Below are 26,365 nucleotides of genomic sequence, written 5' to 3' on the forward strand. Positions count from 1 at the left end.
TGGTATCTTTCCTCTTCAGGCTGGTCTTGTGCCTTCTGACTTTCCTCTGCATTCTTACGGTATTTGTGCTTTTCTCTACCATGGCAATTGTTTCCCCATATTGTAATTGCACAGAAAGTATGCAGTAATAATTTATAAAGTAACAAGTTTCAGCTCTGAAAATCTATTTGAATTCACAGACTAATGAGCCACATTATAGTAACCTTCTACTGTGTTCTTATAGGCAAAGATGCTGGAAGGAGATCTGGTTTCAAAGATGCTGCGAGCTGTTCTGCAGTCTCATAAGAATGGAGTAGCATTACCCCGGCTCCAAGGAGAGTACAGATCCTTGACTGGAGACTGGATCCCCTTCAAACAGCTAGGTTTCCCTACGCTAGAAGCCTATCTGAGAAGTGTACCAGCAGTGGTCAGGATAGAGACTAGTAGATCTGGAGAGGTAAGCAGGTAATTGTGCGTGTCAGAAGAATCAAACCAATTCATAATTGCCTGTCTGGCACTTCCAACCTCCTACCTGTGATAGAATTCTAAGTGAAACTACTAGCTTAGTTGTTTGCAATTGGTAGTGACAGAGAAAACAGCATCTAAATCACAGCCTATGTTCTTATGTCTTTTGTCTTATTCCTCAAATTCTTTTCATTGTGAAAATAAGATTTTAACCACACAAAATTAAAAATTATTTACCCATTGTCAACATCTAAACAAAATAGTTGTACTGGAGGCCTTAAGTGCATAAATATCACACCTGCCCGTTACAAAGCTGTTACAAATGTTTTTGCCAGAGTCACTAATGACCTCATGATCACCAAATCTAATAGGCAGTTTTAAATTCTCATCATGGGCCGGGCGCAGTGGCTCAAGCCTGTAATCCCAGCACTTTGGGAGGCTGACACGGGCGGATCACGAGGTCAGGAGATCGAGACCATCCTGGCTAACACGGTGAAACCCCGTCTCTACTAAAAAATACAAAAAACTAACCGGGGCGAGGTGGTGGGCACCTATAGTCCCAGCTACTCGGGAGGCTGAGGCAGGAGAATGATGGGAACCCGGGAGGTGGAGCTTGCAGTGAGCTGAGATCCGGCCACTGCACTCCAGACTGGGCGACAGAGCGAGACTCCATCTCAAAAAAATAAAATAAAATAAAATAATAAAAAATAAAATAAAATAAAATAAATAAATAAATTCTCATCATGTTGATTCCTGCTATCTGGACCTAGTCAGTCCGGAGCTGATCCTTCATCTCTTTTCGTAACTACCAGGGCCTTCTTGCTGTTCTCTCTTCTCTTCTGTTCTTTTCCTCTCCTTCACGCAATATGATCATATCATTATACCATTTTAAATCCTTCTGCCTCTCTGGAAGAAAGCAGTTTGTAGAATGGGCCATTTAGTGGTAGCCAGTTGATCTGTCATTGCTCTTCCACTGTGACCTAGCAGCTTCACTTCTTGGTACTTACCCGTTGTACAGCATAGTAGATGTAGACAGACCACCAACTAAAAGAGAAACAAAAACACCCATACCCCCTCATACACTATAGTTTTCCTGGGTATATTTCTACATGTGTAAATACATAGATCAGGTATGGAGTGATCTATGTATTTCTCTTAATGATTTCTATGTATGGGGGATGAGGAGGCAGTGGTGGAGTATAAGGGAACCAGGGGCAGGAAAGTGGTCAAAGGGGAAGTTCACCGTATAGTTAATAATTTTCCTAAGGAGAAGATATAATGTAATGAAATATTATATGAATACTAAAATATGCTTTGGCATCCCTGATCCTTCCAGACAGACTTAAGCCCTCCTTTCTGTCTACTTGCACCTTGTAATACATCCGTGATAACACTTGACACATTGTTTTCTGTTTAATTTCTTGCTTCTCTCTTTTTCCTTCATAAGTTTCTTAAGGATGAAGGCCTTATTAAATCTGTGTTGCATGCATGAACGAATGAATAGCTGAATGAATTAATAAATTAATGCTTCATAAAGTTACTATACTGTAACTTACTCAACTCTTTGTTCCCCTGTTTTGGACATTTTAAATGTTTCCAGATTTTGACTATTAAAATACCCTCATTGCATATACTTGGGTAGGTCACATTTGTTTTTTCAAATTATATACTTGTACTATAGTCTCAGAAATAGAAATACCAGGCCAAAGAATAGGAGCATATTTTAGCTTGTGATATAAAGCCTCATTGTTTTCCTGTTTTTTATTTCAAATTAGAGTCAAAGACTTGAAAACTACACAGGTCTGTAGAGATCATCTTGTCCCAGTAGTCTCTATCTTCAAATCTTTTTTCAATATCGTATCATACCAGTTTTTTTTTTAAAGATACAGAGCTGAGCTGCAGTGTTTTCAGAGATGTGGAAGCCTGCTTGCCCTGCCTTGCTCTCATGCCCCTGCCAGTGGCAGCCCCTTGAGGCCTCTCCATGGAACTCTATGGCTCCCATGAACACAGTTTGAAAACACCAGGTCTAAAACACCCCTGTGTTATAGCTGAGAATACTTAGATTTGTCCGGAGTCACCCAGTATATCCATCACAGAGGCAAGAGAAGGATTTAGTAGTCTTGTATTCAACATAGTAGTTATGAGTACATACTTTGGACTCAAAGAGCCTCGCCATGTGACTTGGAAGGTTGCTTAACTTTCCCGAGCCTCTGCATTCCCATGTGTAAAGTGTGAATGAAATGTACCTCAAAGATTATGTGCTATTATATGTTTGATCATAGTTGCTTTTGGTTCATTTGGTAATTTGTAGCTAGTACACTGTAAATGCTTAATACCTATTTAAAAAATAAATGAAATTTTCAGTGTGGGAAAGATGATTCAGTGTACTAGACTATACTCGATTCCTCTTCCAGAAAATGCAGTTTTCTTCTAGTGTTATCAAGGAGCGAGACACATGAATATTTGCATACCACTTGACTTGGGGTATGTAGGCTCACTAAGATCCACTTCTAAGAATTGGCCTCTAGGCAACACGGAACCTAAGAAATGTTTCTCCTCTCCCCCTGCCTCTAATGAATAGATTACCTGCTATGCCATGGCCTGCACAGAAACTGCAAGAATTGCTCAGCTTGTGGCTCGTCAAAGGAGTTCTAAAAGGAAAACCGGGCGTCAAGTTAATTGTCAGATGAGAGTGAAGAAAACCATGCCATTTTTTCTAGAAGGTAGGAGCTTTTTATATGCTAACATTTTTAAGGCTGTCTATGAATACATTGTCATAGGGAATTATGGAAATATTGTTTGTATTATGATAAATACCTGTATCTGTTAACATACATATGTCAGGGGAAGAATCCTGAAGGTAGCATTTCCATTTGAAATTCTTAAGTGAACGTGATGAGCATGACTTACTAAGTGAAGTAACTACACAGTGGGAAATAACTCAGAACAGATTGTAATTGAGCTTGTTATGGTAATACGTAGTTTTATTTTTTTTTTAAGCTTATTTCAGGGAATGTCTTGTCCAGAATGTTGGATGCACCAAGAACCTATGATTTTATGTCTTATTTGACAAGTTATGTCTTCTGGTAGAAAACCTCTAGTTTCAGGAATATATGAATTATGTAGTACACAAAAATGTTATAGACAACTCAGCCTGTGTTTACCGAACACTTATCTCAAGGAGCTTACAATCAGTTCTAAAACTAAATTCCCATGAAGTGTTTCAATGATGATGCAAAACAGTAGATGACTAAATGCCACAGTGAACATTTAGGACAAGGGAGCAATCATTTTGAATGAAAATGGCAAAAGGGAGACTTGAGCCCAGACCTCAAACAATGGGTAGAATTTGGATTTATGGAGAAGAGATGGAAGGACCAAGATACAGCTGAGTGTGCTATATTTGCGAGAAAATGAGGTGGCTACCACTGAAGTGTTCAATTGGTGAGAAGCAGAAGTTACTGGCCAATGGATGAAGAACCTTATCTGCCAAATACTCACCAATCTATTCTTTTCCTATTGACCAACCCTCTAGTGGCAGCCTCTTCATGTTCTTGCAAACTGTTCTGAGAATAGACACCCACAGAAAACATCTGGTCAGGGGAATGTCATAATGAAAGTGGGGTTTGGGGATGCTAATTGATTTCATTATGTATGCCTAACTTCATAGGAAAACCAAAAGCAACCCTCAGACAACCAGGATTTGCTTCAAATTTTTCTGTTGGCAAAAAACCTAATCCAGCACCATTAAGAGATAAAGGAAATTCTGCTGGAGTTAAACCTGAGGCTGAAATGTCTCCTTATATGCTACACACAACTCTCGGAAATGAAGCATTCAAAGACACTCCAGTGCAAAGGCATGTGACCATGTCCACGAACAACAGGTATTTGGCCTTTGACTAACAGAAGTTTGGTGAATCTGAGGTAAAAAGTGTTACAAATGTATTTTCAGGTTAAAAAAGAAACGATTTCTATTTTATCTAAGTTCACATATAGTAGAGACATGTGTCATTACCAGTTAAGTTCGCTTTTCCTAGCTGCCTGAACATCACTCTCTAAATGCATCTCTGTTCTGTATTTTATCTGCATTGTTGTCAGTCTCTCCTTGTAAAGTTCATTTAAAAGCTTTCACAAATTGTTTTGAGATACTATTTCAGTATAATTTATAACTTTTTTGGAAAACTTTTTTTTAACAATCAATTTTGTGGGTTTAAGTAAAATGTGATGGAGTTTTACATACTCCACTGTGCTGCAAATATCATGCCCATAATTATTTAGTAGCGCCAGACATCCGTGCAGCAGAATACCAGACTGGCAGTAAAAGACAACCTATAAGTCTTAGATTGGGTGCTGCCATTCACTAGTCAGATAAAATAAGTTATTTCATCCTTGGGTCTCTGGTTTGTTCATTTGTCCAGTGAAAGTGTTAAACTAGATGATCTCAAAGTTCCTTTCTGGCTCAGAACTATGGTTTTATAAGGTAGCTCAGAGGATGGCAAACTGCAATCCATGGGTCACATCAGGCCCACTGCCTGTTTTGGTAAATTAAATTTTATATGAACATGGCCATTTTGCTTTGTTTGCATATGCCTCTGGGTGCTTTTACAAAATAGTGGCAGAAGTGAGTAGTCGTACAGAGACTAGATGGCCTACGAAGCAAAAATGCACTGGTGGACCCTTTACAGAAAAAGATTGCTGACCCCTGATGTGGATGCATCAAGATCACATTCTTCTATCCTACCTGTGCCTTTTCAAAACAAATTTTGTTGTATTGTATTCCTTTAAATCGGTGTTCAAAAATTCTGTTTTGTGAAAGATAATTTTTCCCCCCAGAACTTTCCCCCAGATACTAGAATATTTAGGAAGAATTAATTCTTTTAAAAAGTTAGGTAGAACTGGTACTAATTTTTTATATTACAGAATTTTTAATAAAGTAACCGTAAAATATTTTTATAATGCTATACATTTAATGTTATATATAATTAGTTACTATAATTTTGATAAGGTCTAGAAAATACATAGTTTAAATGCAGATCTTGACCCAAAGTACTTGTTGAATCCAGTATGTATGTGACAGAAGTATCATTGTCTTCTCTGGTTGTGTGCCTACATTTCAGCAATACATTTTGAATGATTTTTTTGGATGTGACTCTAAAAGGACAGGCAACAAAAGCAAAAATAGACAAACGGGATTACTTCAAACTAAAAAACTTCTGCACCACCGAAGAAACAGTCAACAGAGTGAAAAGACAAACTATGGAATGGGGGAAAATATTGGCAAACCGTATGCCTGATAAGGGCTTAATATTCAAAATATAGGGAACTCAACTCAGTAGCAAGAAAACAACCTAATTTTAAAAACAAGCAAAGGACCTGAACAGAGATTTCTCAAAAGAAGACATACAAATGATCAACAAGTATATGGAAAAATGCTCAACATCACGAATCATCAGGAAAATGTAAATTAAAACCACAGTGAGATACCACCTCACACCCAATAGTATGGCCACTATCAAAACACAGAAAATAACAAGTGCTGGTAAGGATGTGGAGAAAAAGGGAACCCCAATACACTGCTGAGGTAAATGTAAGTTAGTACAGCTATTATGGAAAACAGTATGGAGATTTCTCAAAAACTTAAAAAGAGCTATCAGCAATCCCACTACTGGGTATATATTCAAAGGGTATGAAATCAGTGTATCAGTTGAAGAGATATCTGCTTGCCCATGTTCATTGCAGCAACATTCACAATAGCCAAGGCATGGAATCAACTGAAGTGTCCATTAATGAATGAATGGATAAAGAATATGCATTATATCTACTGAATGGAATACTTACTATTCAGCCTTCATAAAGGAGGAAATCCTGTCATTTGCACAACATAGATGAACCTGGAAGACATTATGTTAAGTGAAATAAGCTGGGCACAGAAAGAAAAACCACATGACCTTATATGTGGAATCTAAAAAAGTCGAACTCATAGAAACAGTAAAATGGCAGTTACCAAAGGTAGGGAAATGGGGTTAGGATGGGGGTTGTGGATGTGCACAATTTCAGTTAGGAGAAATATGTTCAATACATCTGTTGTATTTCATGGTGACTGTAGTTAATGATATATTGTGTACTTGCAAATTGCTAAGAGAGTAGATTTTAAGTGTTTTTACCACAAAAAGTAAGCATGTGCAGTAATGCATGTGTTAAGTAAGCAGCTTGATTTAGCCATTCCACAGTGTACACATATCAAAACATCACATCATGTTGCATACCATAAATATATACAATTTTTACTTGTCAACTAAAAGCATGCAACTATAATATGACCCAGCAGTTGTGCTCCTGGACATTTATCTCAGATAAATGAAAACTTATGTTTACACAAAAACCTGTCCACAAATGTTCACTGTAACTTTATTTATATTAGCCAAAAAATAGAAACAACCCAGACATCCTTTGGTAAGTGAATGGTTCAACAAACTGTAGTACATTCATTATCACAGAATATGTCTCCACAGTAAAAATGAGTAATGAACTATTGATACACACAGCAACTCTGATGGATCTCAAGGGAATCATGCTGAATGAAAGAAGCCAATCTCAAAAAGCGACATACTGTGTGATTTTATTTATATAACATTCTTGAAATGATAAAATTATAAAGATAGATGACAGATTAGTGGTTGCCAGAGGTTAAGGATTTGGGTGATTTAAGGGATGGGTATGGCTATAAAGGGAGAGCAAGAGGAACCCTTTTAGCCATGGGATGGTTCTGTATGTTGATTGTACTGGTGGGCACCTGAATCCGTACATGTGGTAAATTGCGCAGAACTACACACACACATCTATATGCAACTGAAAATCTGAATAAGCTCTGAATTGTACCATTGCCAGTATTCTGGTTTTGATATATACTATGGAAGATTTTACTATTAGGGGAAACAGTGAAGGGTACATGGGACCTCTAAGTACACTTTTTGAAATTTCCCGTGAATTTATCGGTATTTCAGAATACAAAGTTTTCAAATTGACAGCAGGCCGGGCACCATGGCTCCTGCCTGTAATTCCAACACTTTAGGAGGCTGAGGCAGGAGGATCACTTGAGCCCAGGAGTACAAGAACAGCCTGGGCAACATGGTGAGACCTCATCTCTTAAAAAAAAAAAAAAATTACTTGGACATTGTGGTGTGCACCTGTAGTCTCAGATGCTTGAGAGATTGAGGTGGGAAGATCACTTGAACCTGAGAGTTCCAGGGTACATTGAGTTATAATCACACCACTGCACTCAAGCCTGGGGAACAGAGTAAGACCCTGTCTCTTAAAAAAAAAAAAAAAAAAAAAAGCTACATATTTTAATTAAAGATTGCTTGAGATGTTGTACAACATTTTAATCAAGTCTTTTTTTAAGCACATAGTACAATTTGAAAGATACCTTTTAAGAGAAATCTAAATACCACCCAGTGGTAGATGTTAGGGTAACATTTGTAGTTATAAAATCGAAATATCAAACTGGAGCAATAGCAAAAAGATTTATATCTACTTATGAAATATTAATGTAGTAAAAAGCAGTTAAACCTGTTATAAAGGACACGTAAATTTTTTGAGGTCACCCAACCTCTTGAAAAGCTGATGAAAGCTATAAATGATCTTCCCAGAAAAATTCACACATGTACATATACATATGCATACATCATCTCATACCAGTCAGTAGATTCATGAGCCCCCAAAGCTCGTTCTCAAGAATTCCGGTTAAGAACTCATGCCTGCCTGTTAACAAATTGAAAAGTTCTAGAAAAATGGCATGGCTAATTTCCTGTAGAGTAAATTAATAGAGATAAAATGTGTGGGTAAAAGGGTATGTATATTAAGGCTCCTATTAAATTATGCTCTAAACAGATTATAATAATTTGTTTTCTTCTAGAAGAGTATGAGTGTGATTATTTTCTTGTATGCCTGCCAACTTTGGGCATCTGTTTTTTGCTTTGCTACTTTGAAAAGTGAAAAAAAATCTGTTTTAATTTTTATTTCCTTGATTTTGATTCTTAAGGAAGTTACATTTTTGTCATAGTATTTATTAGCCCATTATAGGTCTTATGTGAATTACATGTCTTTGTCCTTTGCGTGATTTTTCTGTTGGCTCTTTTCTTTTAACATCTAAAAGTGGTTTATAAATTAAAGAAGTTGGCCCTTTGTGATATCTTGACAGTATTCCCTCAGTTCGTTTAATTATTGTATTTTTTGTATACAAAAACTTTAAAATGTTGCATGCTTACAGCTATCAGTCTTTTACTATGTGGCTTCTACTTTTAGGTATTATGCTTAGAAAAGCATTTCCACCCAATATTATGTAAAATGTCTTCTGTTTTCTTTTGTAACTGTGGCTTCATTTTTTTACATTTTAGTCTTTAATTCATCCAAAGTTATTTTATTGTACAGTGTGAGAGTTGGAATCCTTTTTTATTGTTAGCCAGATGTCCTGTATCAGTTATTGCACAATCCTTTCTTTCTCTGCTGGTTTGTAATTCTATCTTTACCAGTACTAAGGCCTTATAAACATATGATTCAGTTCCTGGACTTGCCATTCAGAATAATTGATTACCTCTCTATTCTACAGTACCAAGCTATTCACATTATTGCAACTTCATAATAAGTGCTAATAACCTTTACTCTCTACTTCCTCCTCTATCTCCTAATTTGGTTTATTAGTTCCATTGTGTGCTTTTATTACACCTACTGCCCTTATCATAACACTTAGTAGACTTTGTTCTTAGATTTTGTCAATGCATTAATTATCTATTGCTGTGTAACAGATTACCACAAAGTTATTAGCTTACAACAAGACATATTTTCTTACCTCATAGTTTCTGTGGGTCAAGAAGGAAGACATAGTCCACCTGGGTCTTCTGCTTCAGGGTCTCTCATGAGGCTGCTGTCAAGGTGTCAGCCATGGCTGGGGTCTTACCTGAAGGCTCAATTAAAGACGAATCTGCTTTCAATCCTACTCACATGGTTATTGGCACAATGCATTTCCTTCTGGGTTGTTCATTAGTCCCTACGTGGCTGTTAGCCAAAGGCCATCTTCGGTTTCTTGCCACATGGTTCTTCCCAGCGTGGCCATTTGCTTCATCAAAGCCACAAAGGAGAGATTATACTAGCAAAGTTGAAACTACAATCTTTTGTAATCTAGTTATTTGTGATCCCTTCAGCCTTCAAGTCTTCTGTTGATTAGAAGCAGGTTACTCAAGGGGAAGGAATTACACAAGGCTGTGAATACCTGGAGGGAAGAATCTTTGAGGGTATCTCAGTAGCCGCTTACCATGCTCCATTTCTCAACTATACTGTATAGTCCCAGAGAATAGAGCATGTTTATCTTGCTGATCATTGACAGTTACTGTCTGACACAATGTCTGGCACATAGTATGTCTTAAATATTTATGGACTATAAATATGTCTCTAATAAACAACATATGTTTAGATTTGGAAGGTTTTTTCTGGACCAGTCTAACTCTTTGTCTTTTAAAAAACAATATATTTTATTCTTAGTGTTATAAAACTGCTTAGACCTCTGTCATCTTATTTTATTATGTTTGTTTTTCATGCATCCCAGCAATTTCCTTTGAAGAGCTTTCTTTTGCCATATACACTTTTTTTTTCCTCTCCGGTAGACCTGGTGATGATTGAACCATAGCAGTCCCTTCCATAGTTTCTGTGTACTCTCACTCTTTGCTCATATCCCTCTACCTTCTACTGGAGCCTTCAGTGCTTACTTAAAGCAGGGGAAGCTTCCAGTTCACATGTTTTGGGCTGGTGCGCAGGAAGTAGTACTGTCTCCTTACCAGTTCTGCAAAAGTAGGAGTTGGAAATGTTTTTGGCATCTTCTGCTATTACACAGATATATTTAATACACAAATAGGATGGTCTTATAATTGCATATACCAAGTAAGCTTTTATTGGTAGCCTAGCATCTAGTCATTTCTTTTAGAATTAAAATATTATAAGAAAATGTGCTTTATTTCAAGGAATTGATCTAATTTTTAGACTGTTCCATACTATTCAAAAACTGGCAGCTATATGTACCGTGTCACTATCACCCACTATAGTCCCGTACCCACTGCTGGACAGGTTGTAGTCATTTATTCATTCAGTCATGATTCATTCAGTCATTCTTACAGTATTCATTTGCCTTGCATGTATCAAGCACTGCCCCAGGCACTTGGGAACACAAATAATTAAGACACTTAGAGTCTAGTGTGGGAAACAGACATGAATATAAATGGTATGTGTGGGGTTTATTTCTTTGTCTTCATATTTGGAAAAGTCTTCCTACATAGATCCAGTATAATTTATATAAAATTTATTTTTAGTGAGGGTATGCGGTAGGGATCTGTTTCTTTTTTTCAAATAGTTATTTGACCAGTCTCTCACCTGTCTGTTTTGAAATGCCACTTTCATTATGTTCCAAGATATAATGCAAATTGCATGTTTCTAAGTTCTCTACCATTTTACTTATCTGTACAGCTCATTTAAGTGTTGTAACTTCATAATAAATTTCAATATCTGGTGATGCAAGTCCTTCATTTTTTGGTTATATTCCAAAATGCTCTTTGTTTCCAACTGTTTATTTTTGCGTGGTCTTCTTTATTCTGTTTTACCAGTTTTTTATAAGTGATTAATTGGAATTCTGACATCCAAGTTTTGAAGGAGGCTTTCAAAGACCTAGTTTAAATTTAGCTTTTAACATACTTTTCTCTGAGTGAATATGAAACATGAAAGATGATGCCAGGTTTTATTTTTATTTTTTCTGATTTTAAATTATTTTAATGACTTGTTTTGCTGTTAGATGCCACTGAGACTTCAAGTGAAAAGTATAGAGTTTAAAACTTGGTATAGACTTTGCTATTTACATTTATTTTACTATTTTTTTTTTTTTTGAATACCTTAGGTTTAGCCCAAAGGCGTCCCTTCAGCCACCTTTGCAGATTCATCTCTCAAGAACCTCTACTAAGGAAATGAGTGGTATGTTTTCTAAACATTTTTGAGATACGTATTGGCTTCTGGAGCCAAGAAACGTCTGGTGGTGGCGTTTGACATTTGCTCTCACCTTCTGCTGTTTGGAATATATCTTTCCTCCCCTTTTTCCTAATTTCTTTACATCATGAATTGAAGTGATCTTAAGAGAAAATGGTGCCTCCCAAAGGTATCATTATTACACTGACTTGAGGCCTTCCTCGCCCCAGCCCTACTCTGTGTCACCTCCATGTGTGACCTGCAAAGATGCTTGTGTCCCTTACCCTCTCACCTCTTAGGGGGTGCACCCCTGAGACTTTGGAGACTGAGGCCTCACATAAAGGAAACATCTGCTGTAGATCAAAAGTGCATAAATATGGTACTTAAATTTATAAAAGAGTTTCAGATACTCCACCACTTAAAAGCTGGCACCCTAAACTGTGTGCAGTTACCACTAATCATCTAAATATGAATATAAATAATTCTTTGGGTTATAGAATCCAGGCGGGCTGTGAAGAAAACAATAGGAGACATAGTATAAGTCAAAGAATCTGAAGGTTAGAAATGCAACCACTGGTTACCTTTTCTTCTCCAACCAATGTGTAAATCCCCTGCTCATAGACCCACCCAGGAGACAGTGTTTTCGTATCAGTGCTTATGGTGTGTGAAATGTAAGTGTGATTTTACATTATTTGCTGGTTTAAGTGTGATTCTTAGTTGAAATCCTTTTTTTTTTTTATAAGAACACATCTCCAGTATTTCTTAATGGAAATTAATTGAACAATATGATTTTTGTTTACATGAATTATTTTTACATAGGCATTTTCTGAAACATGACTACATGGTAAAGTTGAATATCCTTTTAGAAACTTAAATTAGTATAAACTATTTCTACAGAAACAAGAGGACTTACTTCAGGAGGATTGCAGTTCACCCAGCAGAGCTGATATGCACACGTGTACACAACCCCTCCTACATGATGGACACCTCCATTACTACTTTAATTTGTTTAACAAAAGGTGCAGGGACTTAGATGGCCCCAGTGGCCCCACAGAGCAAGTGCGTTTGCAGACACAACTGTGGGTCAGCTGCTGACACACTGTCATTATGGGAGGGTCTGGCCAGTTATGAGAAACTTAATCTTTTCCTCCTTCCAAGTCCTTTTATATCATTATTTGGGAAGAACTTCATCAAATTAGCTATACCCTTAATAGGAAATATATGTGGATATCCTGGAACCTTCTTTTCTGTGTGCCAATCTAAGACTTAGCAAGGCCAGATCTTGCCCTTTGGTGGAAGAGCAGGGTCAGCATCCAAGTATCTTCAAGGAATAGCTCACTCTGGGCTTCCTGGCATTCTCAGAGGCAGCATCCCCAAATCACACTGTCTCTACCTGCAAATTAAAACAAAAATTACTGAATCCCAGCAGAGATACTATCTGATTAAAATATGCAGATATTTTGCATGTAGATGGTACTATTTAATATACTCAGATCTGTATCTCAGTGTAATTTCCTAGAGATTTGGAATAAATTTCATAGTTCTTAAAATTCCATGACTGTCAGCTATAGTAAACACTCAGATTTCTTTATTGTCTGGGGATATTAACTCTCACATTCTAAGTTTTAAGTAAAAATGAAATGTAAAAGAGCTATAAAGCCAAAACTTTATAAATACACACTTATGAAAGATAAATGATTGATATTGGGGAAATAAAAGTTATCTGTGGGTTCCAAACCTTTTATTTATATTTATAAACTGAGGCTAGGATGATGATTATTGTAGATGGATCAATTTTTTAACTTTTGTGTATTGCTAAATTATTTGTTTTCCATTAATAAAGGTGCACATTGATCATAATATTCAAACTCAGGCAGTTTTTTATCTTGTACAAAACTTGTATAAGATCAAAAAGTTATTTGATCTGTTAAGGCATTATTCCTATGTTCAGTGGAATATAGCTTTAAATTCAGTATTGCCTGTAAACTAATATATAAAATGTAATCTTCCTCAGCAGGTAGAAAACAGGTGGTTAAATAATTTAATTATTCTTTACATAGCAAGATCATCTTGATGTTTAAACTATGAAGCATCCTTGCAAAATAAAGGGACTAGGTTCCTTCTTTGGGTGTTTCTTGACCCACAAGAAACACTGCTGGTTATTTCAGGGTTAAAACTTAGAATGAGGTTGTCATGGTGCTGCTCTGCCTAATCCTGCTCCCTTCTAAGTCCTTTGGCTACCACAAGCCCACACTATAGCAAAACCTGAAGATGCAAATATTAGGTAATGGGGATAATCTAAAATGTTAAGCATTTTGGTTAATTCTGTTATTTTTTTAATTTAAAGATAATTTAAATCAGACTGTTGAAAAACCCAATGTCACGCCTCCTGCCTCTTACACTTATAAAATGGATGAGGTTCAAAACCGCATAAAGGAAATACTAAACAAGCATAACAATGGCATTTGGATATCTAAGCTTCCACATTTTTACAAAGAGTTATATAAAGAAGACCTTAATCAAGGAATTTTACAACAGTTTGAACACTGGCCTCATATTTGCACGGTATGTTTTTCCTTATTCCTCCCTTCTGATACCTCCTCCCTGCCCAACTTTGAGATCTCGAGTTATTAGTCATATCACTTTTATCCCCGGAACACAAAGCACTTTACATATGTTACCTCATTAATCTTTAAGTCTTAAGATTAACGTATGTCAGTTCTTATTTATAGAAGTATGTCAAAGTTGAAGGCTCTCCTACATTGTAATTGCTATTTTTATGTATTTTGTTTTATGTCATTTTTAAAATGCATTTAATATGTGATAATATGTAAACCATTTTATAATGATTGAACTGTTACCAGTAAACACTGATAACTTTGCCATTTTAATAACCTGAACTTATTGGGAAGAATTGTTTTATTAGCCTCAAATTTTATTTGCTTGCTCTTGAGCATTTTTAAAGACTTTTAGCTGAGCAAATTTTAATTATTTTAGCAAAATTATATAGTGTTTACATTAAAATTTTTACAAGCCATCTTTAGAGAGAAAATTGGAAATTAGAAAAAAGAAAAAAATTAAAAATGGTTTATCAATTTCCATTTCTATTCCTACTTCAGAGTCTGTGACTATAAGATTATGGATCAGCATAGTTTATTAAAGATATTCATTCAGCCAGAGATAGAGACAGTTGGATTCTTACACCAAAATAACTAACTTTTAGATGTTTCTTAATGTTTTTGCTTACATAAAATATATTTAGGCCGGGCGCGGTGGCTCAAGCCTGTAATCCCAGCACTTTGGGAGGCCGAGACGGGTGGATCACGAGGTCAGGAGATCGAGACCATCCTGAGCTACACGGTGAAACCCCGTCTCTACTAAAAAATACAAAAAACTAGCCGGGCGAGATGGCGGGCGCCTGTAGTCCCAGCTACTCCGGAGACTGAGGCAGGAGAATGGCGTAAACCCGGGAGGTGGAGCTTGCAGTGAGCCGAGATCGCGCCACTGCACTCCAGCCCTGGGCGACAGAGCTAGACTCGGTCTCCAAAAAAAATATATATATATATTTAAAATATAACTGTTTTAAATGGTCGCATTAACAGCTACTCGATGCTTCTAGGCTTGTAGAATTAAATATGCATGAGGATTATGTATGCTTTGGTAGAGGGCTTTTATTTCTTTAACATATATTTTGGCCCCCAAGCCTATTGGGCAGTGTATCACTCTATTCCATCCAAGCAATGAGGGTCAGAAGCAGAAACACAATATAACTTTCCTATCTATATACTGTGTCTATTACCTTTGTTCAGATATAATCAATACCAAGTATTAGGTTATGGTAATTTGCTTAGTGAAGTGGGATGCCAGAAAACACTAATCATATTGATGTCTATTGATACCTTTCAAAACTGTTTAACCTCTGAATATTTTTTAACAGACTGTCGTTAAACAGTTTTAGACAGTTAAACCATGGTTATTTTTAAACAGCTTTAAACACTTACACAACGGTTATTTTTCCTCTTCTTATAACTCCTTTTTTTCACCTTGCTGCAAAGCAGAAGCACTGATACCATGCCTAGGACAGATGTTACTACAAGCAAGATTAGATAGTCTCAAGGCAGTGCACAAAGTTTAGGATAAGACAGAAGTTGGTAATGGGTATCTCTCTATATGACTTGTCTCTCTGCATGGCTTGTCATGTAACTGAAGGAGAAATCTAAGTGCAGTGCATTTATTTTTTTTAAGCGTTTTTTCCTCCAATCATATAAAATATTCTATATTAAAAGATTGAAAAATAAAGTTATAAAAGAAATAAAAATCACCCATCATTCTACCATCCAGAGTACTGCTTACAGGAATTTCCATTTGAATATCAGAATGCACAGCATCAGCTTTAGGAACCAAAGAGCAGCTTTGAAATTTTATCTTCAGGGAGGTTCTAATTAGTATGCTGTAAGCCACTTCACATGGATATTGGAAAACATTTTGATGCAGGTGGAAGGATGCTTTGAATCTGTTGTCCTTAACCTTTTGGGTCTGTCCAGTAGCAAAATGTGTACTGAGAGTTTTCAGAGCTAGGGAGAACACAGAGTTATTCACAATGATGAGCCAGCTCCAAGGTATTCTAGACAACTTGTGAAGAAAGTGGAAACTGTGCAGAAGCTGTCTTGAAAAGGCAAAGATTCCAAGACAGTAAGCCTACAGATCAAGGACACTGCACTCTAAGAGTTCCCATTGGGTCCTAGGAGGACAGCAACACCTCTTGGCTGTTCTAGAGCAGTGGTCTTGTTAATAGTGCTCTTGTTTAACTGTTGTATTTGACTAGTATTTATAAAATGCTTCTGTGTGCTAGCCACTGACCTGGGTGTTAGGGATAAAACAGTAAACAAGACAGACATGGTCCTTGCCCTTATGGAACTTTGTGTCCAATGGGGAAAATAAACATTGAACAAATAATGGTAAGCCTGCAATGGTTATGAAGGAGAAGTACAGGATGCTGAGGGAATGTCTAAACAGGAAACTCTACATAGTCTGATGAGTCAAGTAAAGCTTCCAGAGGAGGTGGCTGTTAAACTAAAACCTGACAGATGGGTTAGTGTGAGTTAGGTAAAGAGGGAGGAGAAAAGCACCTCAGACAAAAGAAACAGATTGCACCAAAGCCCTGGGATAGAAAAGCATAGTATTTTCAGGAAGCTGAAAGAAATTCAGTAAGAAGAGAGTTGCTCATGAAGAAGCTGATGAGGCAAGCAGAGGCCAGGTCACTTCACTGAGTCATCATTTGGTGGAAACAGCAGGTCTCAGCCTTCAGGTCACCCATGGCCTCTGGCTAACTTTGATTTCTAGAAAAATTACAAATCTTGGTCGGGCACATTGGCTCATGCCTGTAATCCCAGCACTTTGGGAGGTCAAGGCAGGAGAATTGTTTGAGATGAGAAGTTTGAGACCAGCCTGGGTAACCTATCAAGGCTCTATCTCTACAAAAAATAAATTTAAAAAAATTAGCTGGGTATGGTGATGCATGCTTATAGTTCCATCTACTCAGGAGGTTGAGGTGGGAGGATTGCTTGAGCCCAGAAATTCAAGGTTGCAGAGCTGTGGTGGCACCACTGCACTCCAGCCTGGGTGACAGCATGAGACCTGTCTTAAATTCCAAATCTTGCGACAATGACTGCTGAACACCAGAGATTTTGTTGAAAATTTCTACTCTCTGAAACTGATAAAGAAACCTCTCCATTCTTACATTAGCCACAATATCTTTCTCCCACGTCTTGTCTGAAGCTGTTAGAGAGCTGAGGGGCTCACTGGTGGACAGAACTAGATGCACTCGGCTAAGGAGAATTTCTGTCAGTAGCCCCAAGACCTACTGATAGGCAACCAGCAGGTAGCTGGGAAACATTCTAAGTTGGGCTGGAGGCAAACCAAGCCTTAATTATAAAATATAACATTTTGTGAACAACAAAGTTATAGAACATCAAATGTTGTGAATGAGGAAAAACTGCCTAATTACACTAATTATTCATAGCTTCTACAAGGATGTTTTAATCTGTTTTTATTATATATCATTTTCCTATTCGTTAGAAATCACTGAGCTTTAAGTTATTTCATATCTAATCCTGCAGACTCTTAAAAATTCTTAAAATTCTGAGTTGCATCAGTACAGCAGTTTCTCTAATATCAAAGGAGGCAAGAATTTCTGTCACTTACATAGAGATGTTTTTATATTTTGAGATGTTCAGGAATCTAACTTAACTTTAATTATGGTAATTAGTTGTATGACATAATAAAGCACCTTTTAGCCCATGTAAAATGAATTGCCTTTTTAAAAAGCCTGGACCTTCTGGGGTAAAAACAAACAACTTGGATTTCTAAGGAACTGGAACATAAACAACAATCAATATCCTCAGGCTTAATGGTATTGAATATACTCTATGTATTGAATATATTCTAAATAGCAATGCCAGCAGAAGCAGAAGTGAAGAGGTAAACTGAAGACTTGGAAGTATAATCATAATATTTTTTAAGTGGAATCTAACTTATTTTCCATTTTTTCACCAGTGAAAAGAAATATGTAATGAACACATGATTGGAACAATTTTTAAATTCAGTGAACATCTGAGTAGAAAAAAGATAAAATAACACTGTTGTAAAATCAGAATAGCAAAGTTGAGGAATAATGAGAAGTTGCTGTTCTGGAACTTGAAACAGAAACTACCCATAAGGCCCCATAGTACACTAGAAGGAGTTTGGGCTTTGAGGTAGATTTTTACCTTGTCATTTCTTAGCTGTATACCTTTCAGCATACAGACCATCCTCTCAGTGCCAAAACCTGCTCTAAAATGTCACTAATTCTACCCATGTCATAGGGTGGTTGTGAGAATTAGATAAAATATATAAAGCAGCTATTAATGTGGCATCAGAAACATAATAGGTGTTTAGTAAAAGGCAACTGCTGTTAATTTTTGAGAGGCACCCCAGCCTAGAGCAGGCCAAAACCCACTGCTCAATCAGGGACATGCCCAGCAAGCTCTGCAAAGGAGCTGAATACAAACAGAGGAAAAGCTAAGGAGGGAAACACAAAACTTTAACTTGAAAAGAAATAAAGAGCAGTGGAGGAAATGAAGTCAAAATAAACTCCAAGCCAAAGAGAGTTCCTGACGTTTTAACAGTCCATGAATGAATTCCAGTCCCCCTACCCTCCCTGCACCTGCCCCAACTCCTGCCAGAGGTAATGAGAGCAAGGAACGTGTCCAATGCACATGGAAAGCCACAGCCACTGGCCAATAGCAATTCCAAAAAGTTCTGCACATGTTCAACTAGGAGAAGACTCCATTATCTTCCTGAAGGAACATGAGCAAGAGGCCTACCCTCAGGCCATGCTAAAGGAAGATGACTTGAAATTTATCCTAATATAAATAATTGCAGTGTGTGTCTAAAGACAGCGTTGGTGAAAGGTCTTTCCTAAAGGGGTGGAGTAAGTGGAAGTGTTGACCTTGAAGTACATGAGTCTATTAAATGACTCATCTACAATGGCGGAGAAGAGTTTCTCTGAGTAGATGGTTTGTCAGCAGTCAAGGGTTACCCTCTACAAGGATCTTTTTACCTTTACCTTTGATTAAGTCTTTGTGGAATATGTTACAAAACCTTAACTTTCTCAAAGAGAATTGACTGAAAAACTGGAACCATTTCTGAATATCTTCGACTTATCACTAGCCTCAGTACATTCTGGCAGAGATGGTTGTGGTTGTAAGTGATAGGGAATTGAATAGTGGATTGAATGGGTTTAGCTCCTGCATACAAGGTACACCACACCGGCTGCCCTTACATACTTCATATCTGTCCTGCTTAGTGCATCTGCATTGTGACACAGTGATGCCATTGGGGACCATTTCCCTATCTCTTTTCTCAGTTGTCTGACTTTTCCAGCACTCGTCAGCTTTAGCATAAAAAGGCCACTTCTTAAGTCATCAGCTGGTCAACCTTTCTGTGAACTGGCTGATCATAGGGTGCAAGCTTCTGGGCAGTGACTTCGATGTTTTAGTTGTTGCTAGGCACTCAGGGATCCTTTATTCACTACTGAAGTCAAGTTTTTAAATGGGATTATTTTTTGTTTTGTTTTTCTTTGTTGTTTTTGGTTTGTTTCGAGCTCATAACCATTATTAATGCTTGGAGTGCTCGAAAGCAGGTCTCTAGGTAAATGTGATTTTGCTGTACTGTCTCAGGTTTGTATTGGGTGGTGACCATATAAAATGAAATTTAGAACTTAATTTAAAGCTTCAACAAAAAGGACTACTACTCTGTGGAAACAAAACTGTGCCCATACAAATGCTTTGGAAAGCTTGATTTAATTGGACAATACCAATTCTGTTGTAGAACCCTAAAGAATATTCTAATTTCAGAAGAAAGAGTAAGCTTACCTCAGAGGCCCATGCTAAAGAATTAGCAGGTAAGCCTTCATAGACGCAAAGGAGTTTGGCTTCAAGAATTTTTAAGTTTACAGCACAGGTAAAACTAGAAAGAAAGAATTAAAGACCCTTAGAGTTAAGAAGAAGCAAGTTTCTAGGCATGTAGGATGAAGACTTTCATTTGTCTGAACAAACAGTCTCCTGAAGAAATTCATATTTTAAGTTTTTGGGCCTGTTTCGGAAAAACACTCAAACCATGTTTTTCCTCTGTTCTCACACCGCAACAATCAACACAGAAGACTTCTGTGACCAAGTGTGGGCATTTTCCCCACAAACCAAGCAGCGGACACCAGCTGGGTGCCCTCTAATTTAATACCAACACTGTCTACCTGGAGATAGCATCAGATCCCACAGGGTAAAGGCTCAGTCCCCAAAATTGCTGCTCCTCTGCGCATACACTAGTTGCGCAGATCCAGGCCTCCAGAACTTCTGACTGACCAAATTGGGGTTCCCAAAACCTCCTCTTTGGGTTTGATTAATTTGCTGGAGTGGCTTGCAGAGCTCAGGCAAACAGTTCTATTTACTGGTTTATTTCAAAGGATATTACAGAGAATACAGATGAAGAAATGCGTAAGTGGAGGAAGCAGCATGGAGCCTCTATGCCCTCCTTGGGCCTGCCACCCTCCAGGCAGCTCTCCAAACTTGTCCTCTTGGGTTTTTATGGAGGCTTCATTATGCAGGCATGATTGATTAAACCATTGACCATTGGTGATCAGCTTGACCTTCAGTGCCTCTTCCCTTCCTGGAAGTTGAATGGTGGGACCAAAAGTTTCAACCCTCTAATCCTGCCTGGGTCTTTATGGTAAGCAGCCCCACCCTGAAGCTCTCAGTCAGTATTAGCATACAAAAAAATAAGCTCTTTGGAGATTCCAAGGATTTTAGGAATTGTATTTAGGAAACTGGGAAGGAAGACCAAATATATATTTCACGGTATCACAGCCTCACATCTGCCAAGCCTAGTATAGCTGCTCCAAACTTACAGAAACCCAGAGTGGTGTGAGGGAAGTGCCTCATTCAAATTGTGATTCCAAATGTGGCAGAAATCAAACGGATTATAATGAACTTACAGGAATAGAAAGTTTAAGGCATATTAGGTACAGCATCTTACGATCAGCAGAGGAAGGGGCTTGACTGCATGGTGTAGAGAGTTCATCTTTTATGTTCCCTGTCTCTCCTGTTGGAGGTGGGGGTGGGAGTGTACACATGTTCTGTGAAGTTACAAGTCATGCTAGTTCCCAGTCATTGGACTGATGGAGTTTTTGGGTGGACATTCAGAACCAAAGAAAAAAATGCAGAGCCACAAAACAAAGAAACCATGAAGGACAAGGATAGGAGTATGGTCCTGAGTCTTCCCCCACAGTAGAGGAAGCCTTCTGACTCCCTCCTCAGGTATGTGCCTGAATCAAGTGGACTAAAGGAACTAGATGCCGTAAAAGTTCCCTTTTGAGAGATCTACCTGAAGTGGTTAGCAGTAGATTATCACACTAAGGAAATAATAAAAGCCATGTTTCAAGTAGATGTTGGCTTGCCTTGGTCATTTGTCAAGACCATAAGACGGCTGTTCTGTCTTGGGAGATGACGCAGGAGATGAACTTGTAAGTCTTGTCAGATGCACCAGAGCCCAGTAAATAATGGACACCACACTGTAACTCACATTATAGCAATTCTTTATCTTTAGCAAGGTTCTTGTGGGATAGATATAGTAGTAGGTCGCTTTCCTAAACCCATTTGCCAGAAAATTAAAAAGAGGTGGCACTTTTTGTAGATGACAGATGGTGATCACAGTAGAATGCCCAGGAAAAGCAAATTTCTATTCATATGAAAATTTAGAGAGTTTGAGCTGGGTGATATTGTAAAATATATATTTGGCCTTCCCTGTTCTCTGGCATACCATTCCTAAAATCCAAAATGACTCTCCAAAGTAATGTCTTTTTTTTGGTTTAAACTAATGAGTGATGACTGGCAACCCCTAGTAGCTTTAGGATGGGGCCGGTCACCGGAAAGACCAAGGCTTGATTAGAGGATTGGGACTTTCAGCCCCAACCAACCTCTGGGGAGGGTAGAGGGCCTAAAGATTAGGTTGATCATCACCAGTGGCCAATGACTTAATCAATCATGCCTGTGGAATGATGCCTCCATAAAAACCCAAAGCAGGAAGAAAGCTTCCAGATAGCAGAACATATGGAGCTTCCTGTAGGGTAGCAGAGAAGGCATGGAAGCTCCATACCCCTTCCGGCATATCTCACACTAAGCATATCTTCATTGGTATTTTTTGTAATATCCTTTAATTTATACATATATCTGCCACACACACACATGTATTTTTTTAGAGACCGGTTTTGCTCTGTCCCTTAGGCTGGAGTGCAGTGGCACCATCATAACTCACTGGAGCCTGGACATCCTGGGCTCGAGCAGTCCTCCCACCCCAGCCTTCCAAAGTGCTGGGATTATAGGTGCACACTGTCACATCCAGCTAATTTTTAAAATTTTTTTGTGGAGATTCTATGTTACCCAGGCTGGTCTTCAACTATTAGCATCAAGTGAGTGATCCTCCTGCCCCAGGCTTCCAAAGTGCTGGGATTATAAGTATAAGCTGCTGCACCCAGCCATATCCTTTATAGTAAACCAGTGAACATGTTTCCCTGATTTCTGTGAGCCGCTGTAGCAAATTAAAACTAAAGAGAGGCCCTTGGGAACCCCAGCTTGATCCAGTTGGTTAGAAATTCCAGAGCCCCAGGCTTGTAACTGGTGTCTGAAGAGCAGACAGTCTTGTGGGACTGAGCCCTCAACCTGTGGGATCTGACGCTGTCTCCGGGTAGATAGTGTCAGAATTGAATTGGTGGAATTCAGCTGATATCCAATGCAGAATTGATTGCTTGATTGGAGTGGGGGGACTCCCACTCATTTGGTCACACAAGTCTTCTGTGTTGATGATTGTTGTTGAATGAGAAAATAGGAAAACATGTTTGTGTTTTCCATACTCATAACTGAAAAAGAATTATATTTGCTTTAAATTATATATTTTTTAACTTTAAAAGGAGTTTCATGAATTGTTGCCTTTGAATTGAGAAACCTCTCAGCTGGCCTGGCATGGTGGCTCATGCTTGTAATCCCAACTACTTAGAAGGCTGAGGCAGGACGATTGCTTGAGCCCAGGAGGTGGAGGTTGCAGTGAGTCGAGATTGTGCCACTGCACTCTAGCCTGGGCAACAGAACAAGATCCAGCCTCAAAAAAAAGAGAGAAAAAGAAACGAAACCCCAAAGATTGGAATGAAGTATGTGGACCAGGCATATCTTCCATATCACTAAATTTATCTGTGAATATTTGCCTGAAGGGTTGAAGGATATCTGAATCAACTCCAGGTAGAGTCAGGTTCGGTTCCTTGTTAGGCCTATGTTTAATCTTAGTAAATGTTTATTTGAATGTATGGAAGCCAAATCATTGGAGAACAAGTGGAATGTAGGCACGTAAGCAACCATTTTGAGATAAAAGAAGAAGCTATTAAAGACTGGAAAGTGTTTACAATTCAAGGAACTAGTCATTAGAGTGGGATATGGTTATGTACTTTAAACAATAAAAATGACATAAAACTGCTGAGGGAAAAAATCTGTCTTCTAATTCAGATGATTATTTGGCTATGGTTTGTACTTTGGGTAAATTCAGGCTTATTGGTCAAAAATTCACTTTATAGGCTGACTGGCAAAGTTTGACTTAAATGCTGCAGACACAGCCCTGGAAGCTTAGTACCTCCAGATGATCTTTAAGTATTTTTCTGGAATAAAAGCCAGAAAAATGGGAATTCTGCTCTTGCCCTGAACTAAAGTGGACATAATGTCCCTAACTTCAGTTAAGACAGCAATTCCTATTTGGAAGAACTTGTGCTGGTCATGTCAGAGCTCATTGTTATAGGTTTGATAGGTATGTTATTAGGTAATTGGCACTAATCACATCTAAGGCACAGATGGAGTGGCAGTTTTGGGACTGGGAGAGGGGAGACTAAACATTGAAGTATCCCAGATTCTCAATACTCTCCTTGGAAAGAAAAAGATAATAAAGCCGAAGAACCCTCTTTTGGGTTAGAAGAAGCTATGTAGACAGTGAGGGGATGGGGCTTAGGAAGTTATTTTAGATAAGATGGTTTATCGTCCACTGAAATTAGTTTCTACCACCCACTTCAGAGAAAGTGTTGAGATTGATATGTGAAAACTGAAGAAAAGTTTTAAGGTGGGCTCTACAGGCTCCTCTGGGTTTGGCAGCAGAGAACCACCGCATCTAAATCTAAAATTAGTCAAGTGCTGCATAACAACATTTTGGTCAATGATGGACTGTATGTATACACGATGGTGGTCCCATAAGATTATAATGGAGCTGGGGGTGGGGGCGGGGGGCAAGATAGCTGACTAGAAGCAGCGGCTTTTGGAGGCTCCCATCAAAAAACCATAATAAGTGTGTGAATCCTTCATTGGCAGCCAGGGTATCCAGGTTCTCTCATCAAAGTAGACTAGAAGGCTGGTGTGACTCACAGAGAGAATCAAGAACAGTATGGTATGGCAGCCCATCTGAGAGCTACATGGGGAAGGGGAACCCTCTGCCCCCAGTCAAGGAAGGCAGTGAGTGAATGTGCTACCCAGCCAGGGGAAAATGTGCTTTTTCCATAGAACTATGCAACCCACAGATCGGAAGATCCCACCCGTGAACTCACACCACTGGGGCCTACCGTCCCAACACCAGATCACGCAGATTCTTACAGACTCTCAGCTGGAATCTGCTTAAGCCTACCAAACTCCTGAGGGGAGGGGCGACCAGCACTGACTGCAGCTGCCTGCTGTCTAAGCTGCTGGAGCTTCTTGAGGGAGGGGCAACAGCCAACACTGGGACTCGAAACTGCCTAACATGCTAAGCTCCCTGGGCAGGGGAAGGAGGGCACCCATTTCTATACCTCCAGGTTGCGATTTTCCCCTGCTGGAGCCAGGAAGGCTGGATGGCTTGGTCCTAAGACTTGTCCCCACAGCCCAACACAGTGGCTGGGGCAGTCTTCGGTCAGAGTTCCTCTTCAGGCCTAAACTGACCCATCCTTCCTCATTGGGTGGGGCTTCCCTGCAGGATCTCCAGTAACTCCAGCCAGAGGCTTAGGGACAGGATTCAGATCTTCCTGGGCCTGAGCCCCTAGTGGGAGGGGTGGCCGCAGTCTCTACAGATCAGCAGACTTAGCCTCTCCTCCTGGTAGTTCGGATGAATCCAGGCAGCCAAGACAAATGGGTTTCCCCCCAGCGAAGCACACCCTCTCCACCAAGGAACAAGGGCTTCGTTGAACGGGTCCTGCTCCCTGTGCCACCCAACTGGGTGAGACCCTCCAACAGGGGTTGTCAGACACCCTATACAGGAGCAATCCTACTGGCATCAGGTTGGTGCCCTTGAGGTCAGAGGTCCCTGAAGAAGGAGCAGGCACCCATCTTCGCTGTTCTCCAGCCTCTTTGAGTGACATCCCCAGGCGCAGGAGCAAATCAGATGAATAGTACCTGAAGTGAACCCCCAGCAAACTGCAGCAGCCCTACAAAAGAGGGACCTGACTATTGAAAGAAAAACAAACAAGCAGAAAGTGACAGCAACTGCATCAACAACAAAAAAGGCCCCCACAAAAACCCCATCCAAGGGTCGGCAACCTCAAAGACCAAAACTAGACAAACTCACCAAGATGAGAATCAATGAAAAAATGCTGAAAACCCAAAAAGCTAAAGTGCCTCTTCTCCTCCAAATGATCACAGCATCTCTCCATCAAGGGCGCAGAACTGGGTGGAGGATCAGATGGACAAATTGGCAGAAGTAGGCTTTAGATGATGGGTAATAAAAAACTATGCTGACTTCTTTCTTTCTTCCCGTGCCGATATCGCTGTTGCAAGCATGGTTAACGTCCCTAAAACCCGCCGGACTTTCTGTAAGAAGTGTGGCAAGCACCAACCCCACAAAGTGACACAGTACAAGAAGGGCAAGGATTCTCTGTATGCCCAGGGAAAGCGGCGTTATGACAGGAAGCAGAGTGGCTATGGTGGGCAAACTAAGCCGATTTTCCGGAAAAAGGCTAAAACTACAAAGAAGATTGTGCTAAGGCTTGAGTGCGTTGAGCCCAACTGCAGATCTAAGAGAATGCTGGCTATTAAAAGATGCAAGCATTTTGAACTGGGAGGAGATAAGAAGAGAAAGGGCCAAGTGATCCAGTTCTAAGTGTCATCTTTTATTATGAAGACAATAAAATCTTGAGTTTATGTTCAAAAAAAAAAAAAAAAAACTACGCTGAGCTAAAGGAGCATGTTCTAACCCAACACAAAGAAGCTAAGAACCTTGATAAAAGGTTAGAGGTTCAACCCAGAATTTCATATCCAGCCAAACTAAACTCCATAAGCGAAGGAGAAATAAAATCCTTCCCAGACAAGCAAATGCTGAGGGATTTCATTACCAC

The 26,365-nt window shown here is 39.0% G+C and overlaps 2 protein-coding genes across 2 annotated transcripts in view; both read left to right on the forward strand.

Annotated features, from left to right (window-relative positions):
* Positions 1 to 227: 227 nt before the first annotated feature.
* TDRD7 (tudor domain containing 7) overlaps positions 228 to 26,365 on the forward strand; it is a 72,745-nt gene continuing 46,607 nt past the window's right edge. The window contains exons 1-5 of the mRNA XM_011939467.1: positions 228 to 436; positions 3,026 to 3,167; positions 4,115 to 4,328; positions 11,381 to 11,454; positions 13,793 to 14,010. Coding sequence (XP_011794857.1) covers positions 230 to 436; positions 3,026 to 3,167; positions 4,115 to 4,328; positions 11,381 to 11,454; positions 13,793 to 14,010 — 855 coding nt within the window. The 5' untranslated portion in view covers positions 228 to 229. The remainder of the gene's footprint in view (positions 437 to 3,025; positions 3,168 to 4,114; positions 4,329 to 11,380; positions 11,455 to 13,792; positions 14,011 to 26,365) is intronic.
* LOC105509935 (60S ribosomal protein L36a) lies at positions 25,780 to 26,194 on the forward strand. The gene has a single exon (XM_011939466.1). The coding sequence runs from the start codon at positions 25,810 to 25,812 to the stop codon at positions 26,128 to 26,130; it is 321 nt and encodes a 106-aa protein (XP_011794856.1). The 5' UTR covers positions 25,780 to 25,809; the 3' UTR covers positions 26,131 to 26,194.

This window comes from Colobus angolensis, unplaced genomic scaffold (genome assembly GCF_000951035.1).
Source record: "Colobus angolensis palliatus isolate OR3802 unplaced genomic scaffold, Cang.pa_1.0 Scaffold181, whole genome shotgun sequence".
Classification (NCBI taxonomy): domain Eukaryota; kingdom Metazoa; phylum Chordata; class Mammalia; order Primates; family Cercopithecidae; genus Colobus; species Colobus angolensis.

What these genes read in the sequence shown, in the direction of transcription:
- LOC105509935 (XM_011939466.1), top strand. Translation starts at nt 25,810, where the DNA reads ATGGTTAACGTCCCTAAAACCCGCCGGACTTTCTGTAAGAAGTGTGGC.